The 2,443-nt window shown below is 55.4% G+C and overlaps 1 protein-coding gene across 1 annotated transcript in view; it reads left to right on the top strand.

Moving 5' to 3' along the window:
* The window catches only part of KIAA0513 (KIAA0513 ortholog), a 22,882-nt gene that overhangs the window by 13,176 nt on the left and 7,263 nt on the right, over positions 1-2,443 (top strand). The window contains 5 exon segments of the mRNA XM_057381425.1: positions 277-376; positions 775-848; positions 955-1,025; positions 1,507-1,714; positions 2,048-2,102. Coding sequence (XP_057237408.1) covers positions 277-376; positions 775-848; positions 955-1,025; positions 1,507-1,714; positions 2,048-2,102 — 508 coding nt within the window.

Below are 2,443 nucleotides of genomic sequence, written 5' to 3'. Positions count from 1 at the left end.
AGGAGCAGCAACAGGGCTTGTTTTCGCTGCGGGGCTCGGCGCCTGTCTCGGGAGCTCAGCTCTGCTGGCGCCATCCTTGGCTCTTCCCTTCTCTCTCCTGCCAGGGAGGGAGAAAAGAGCAGCACAAGATGAGGGAGGAAAAAATGGATGCTCCTTTCCTCCTCTTCCTCTGCCTTCCTCCGCGGGGTGCTGATGCCGAGAGGCATGGCTTGGGAGGGATACCGGTCGCATCCTTGGCTTTAATGATGTATTTTTTTTAATTTTTCCCCGTTTCAGAGAGGATTTGGACCAAGAGGAGAAGGCCAGGTTTGGGGAGCTCTGCAGCAGCGAGAACGGGAAGGGCAGGGAGTGGTTCGCCAGATATGTGAGCGCCCAGGTAAGAGGTGGGGAGGGTGCAGAGATTCTGCATGGGATTTGGGACAGCCTCAGCCCAGCGGGGTTTATCTATATCCCAGAGAAGTATTTCTGGAAGGCAAGGACTCAAGAAAAGGGAATAACCTCAGTAGAGGGAGGTACAACAGCGAATAAACGCATTTTGAGGCAGTTAAACACAACCTCGGTGCAACGTGGGAGAGAATCCACTTGTTCTATCTAAAATTAAATCCCACCAGCACTCAGACACATCCTATTCCCTAAAAAACCAGCCCAGACAGGCAGAATGCTGTCTCTGAGGGGGAGCCACGAGTGCTCCTTTCCTCCCTGCCCATGGTGGGGTGTCTGGGGATGCTCAGGGTGGTTCTGTGCTGCTCTGACCCCCGGGCTTTATCCCCACAGCGCTGCAACTCCAAATGTGTCTCAGAGCAAACCTTCTATCGCCTGATGCAGTCCTTCGCCCTCGTGCTCTTTGAGTAAGTCCTGAGGGTCCTCTGGGGCTTTGTGGCACCCCCAGAAGCCCCTGAGGCTGTTTGGGTTCCTGTCATGGGCTGTTCTCACCCAGCACTCCCTCAATGCCAGGTGTCACCAGATGGACGATTTCAGCCCTGCCAAGAACCTCATGACCATGTGTTTCACCTATTACTACATAGGTAAGGGGAGCTGCACCCTTGGGTGGCTTTGCTGGTGCTGGGGACAGGTTTGAAGGGTGTCCTGTGCATGGGAAGGGTGATGGAGGGTCCCAGCCTTATCCTGAGTGAAAAAGAATCTGTTCAAGCCTGGTACAGCCCCTCACTGGGGTGGTGACACTGCTTTGTCATCGCTTCCAGYCGGGAATATCCACCCGTGACAATTCCCAGGTGATCCCGGACCCTGGGGCGGGATGTGACCAGAAACACCTTGGTTTATTGTTTGGTGTGTGGTGGCCAGTCCTCCCCGAGGAGCTGGATTTTCTACCCAAAACCGGAGTGGGGAGGATAAAAATAAAAATAAAAATAAAACCCTGCAGGAGTTGGGATGGGATCTTGGGTGTTTGGATATCTCAGTGATGCATCACATGGGTGGGAGCRGGTCCAGGAGCTGTCAGCACTCAGGACCACGGGATCTGCTGAGCTCCTGGCACGTTTTTCCCAGGAAAGCCTCACGCCCTGCCCTTGGAGGCCAAGGARAAGCCCACGGGCAGCATCGACTCGTACCTGAAATCAGCCAACACCTGGCTGGCGGAGAAGAAGGACATCGCAGAGCGGCTGCTGAAAAACACCTCGGCCAAGACAGAGAACGTCAAGGGCTTCTTTGGGGGCCTGGAGACCAAACTGAAGGGTCCTGCCACCAAAAAGAGCGAGTGGGTGCCACTCCTGGGTGGGCACAGTGGGCTGGGTGAACTGGGACTGAACCCCGTGGGGATAGGGCCACCGTGAGCCAGGGGCTACCATGGCCATGGGAGGTGGTGTCCAGCTTCAGTCACTGTCACCCCATGGCCTGGGAGTGCTGCTGCCCTTGGCCAGGGAGTTGTGTGGTTTCAAGGTCATGATCTTCTGCTTCATCTCTGTCCTGGGGCTGATGGGAGGGACATCACCTTTGCTGGGTCACCCTCCTGGCTGTGGGGACAGTGGGGTGGGAGCAGGGGGTCTTTCAAATGGGATTTTTGGAGCTGACCCTGATTTCTGTGCCACAGYGAAGGTGAGGACAAACCGAAGGAGAAGCTGAAGAAGACGGGTGAGTGCAGCCAGCGTTGTGAAACACATGGTCAAAGCATCCCCGGGGAAGGAGAGAGGGCTGGGAGTGCTGGAATTCCTGGGGGATGAGTTTGACACTCCCATCACAGCTTTTGGGTTTGACATTCCCATCACAGCTCTTGGGGCTGGGTTTGACATTCCCATCACAGCTTTTGGGGCTGGGTTTGACATTCCCATCACAGCTGTTGGGGCTGGGTTTGACATTCCCATCACAGCTTTTGGGGCTGGGTTTGACATTCCCATCACAGCTCTTGGGGCTGGGTTTGACATTCCAATCACAGCTTTTGGGGCTGGGTTTGACATTCCCATCACAGCTCTTGGGGCTGGGTTTGACA

This window comes from Malurus melanocephalus, unplaced genomic scaffold (assembly GCF_030028575.1).
Source record: "Malurus melanocephalus ecotype Western Australia unplaced genomic scaffold, MMel_1.1 scaffold_510, whole genome shotgun sequence".
NCBI classification, from domain to species: Eukaryota; Metazoa; Chordata; class Aves; order Passeriformes; family Maluridae; genus Malurus; species Malurus melanocephalus.
This window is presented reverse-complemented; position numbering and strand designations above follow the sequence as displayed.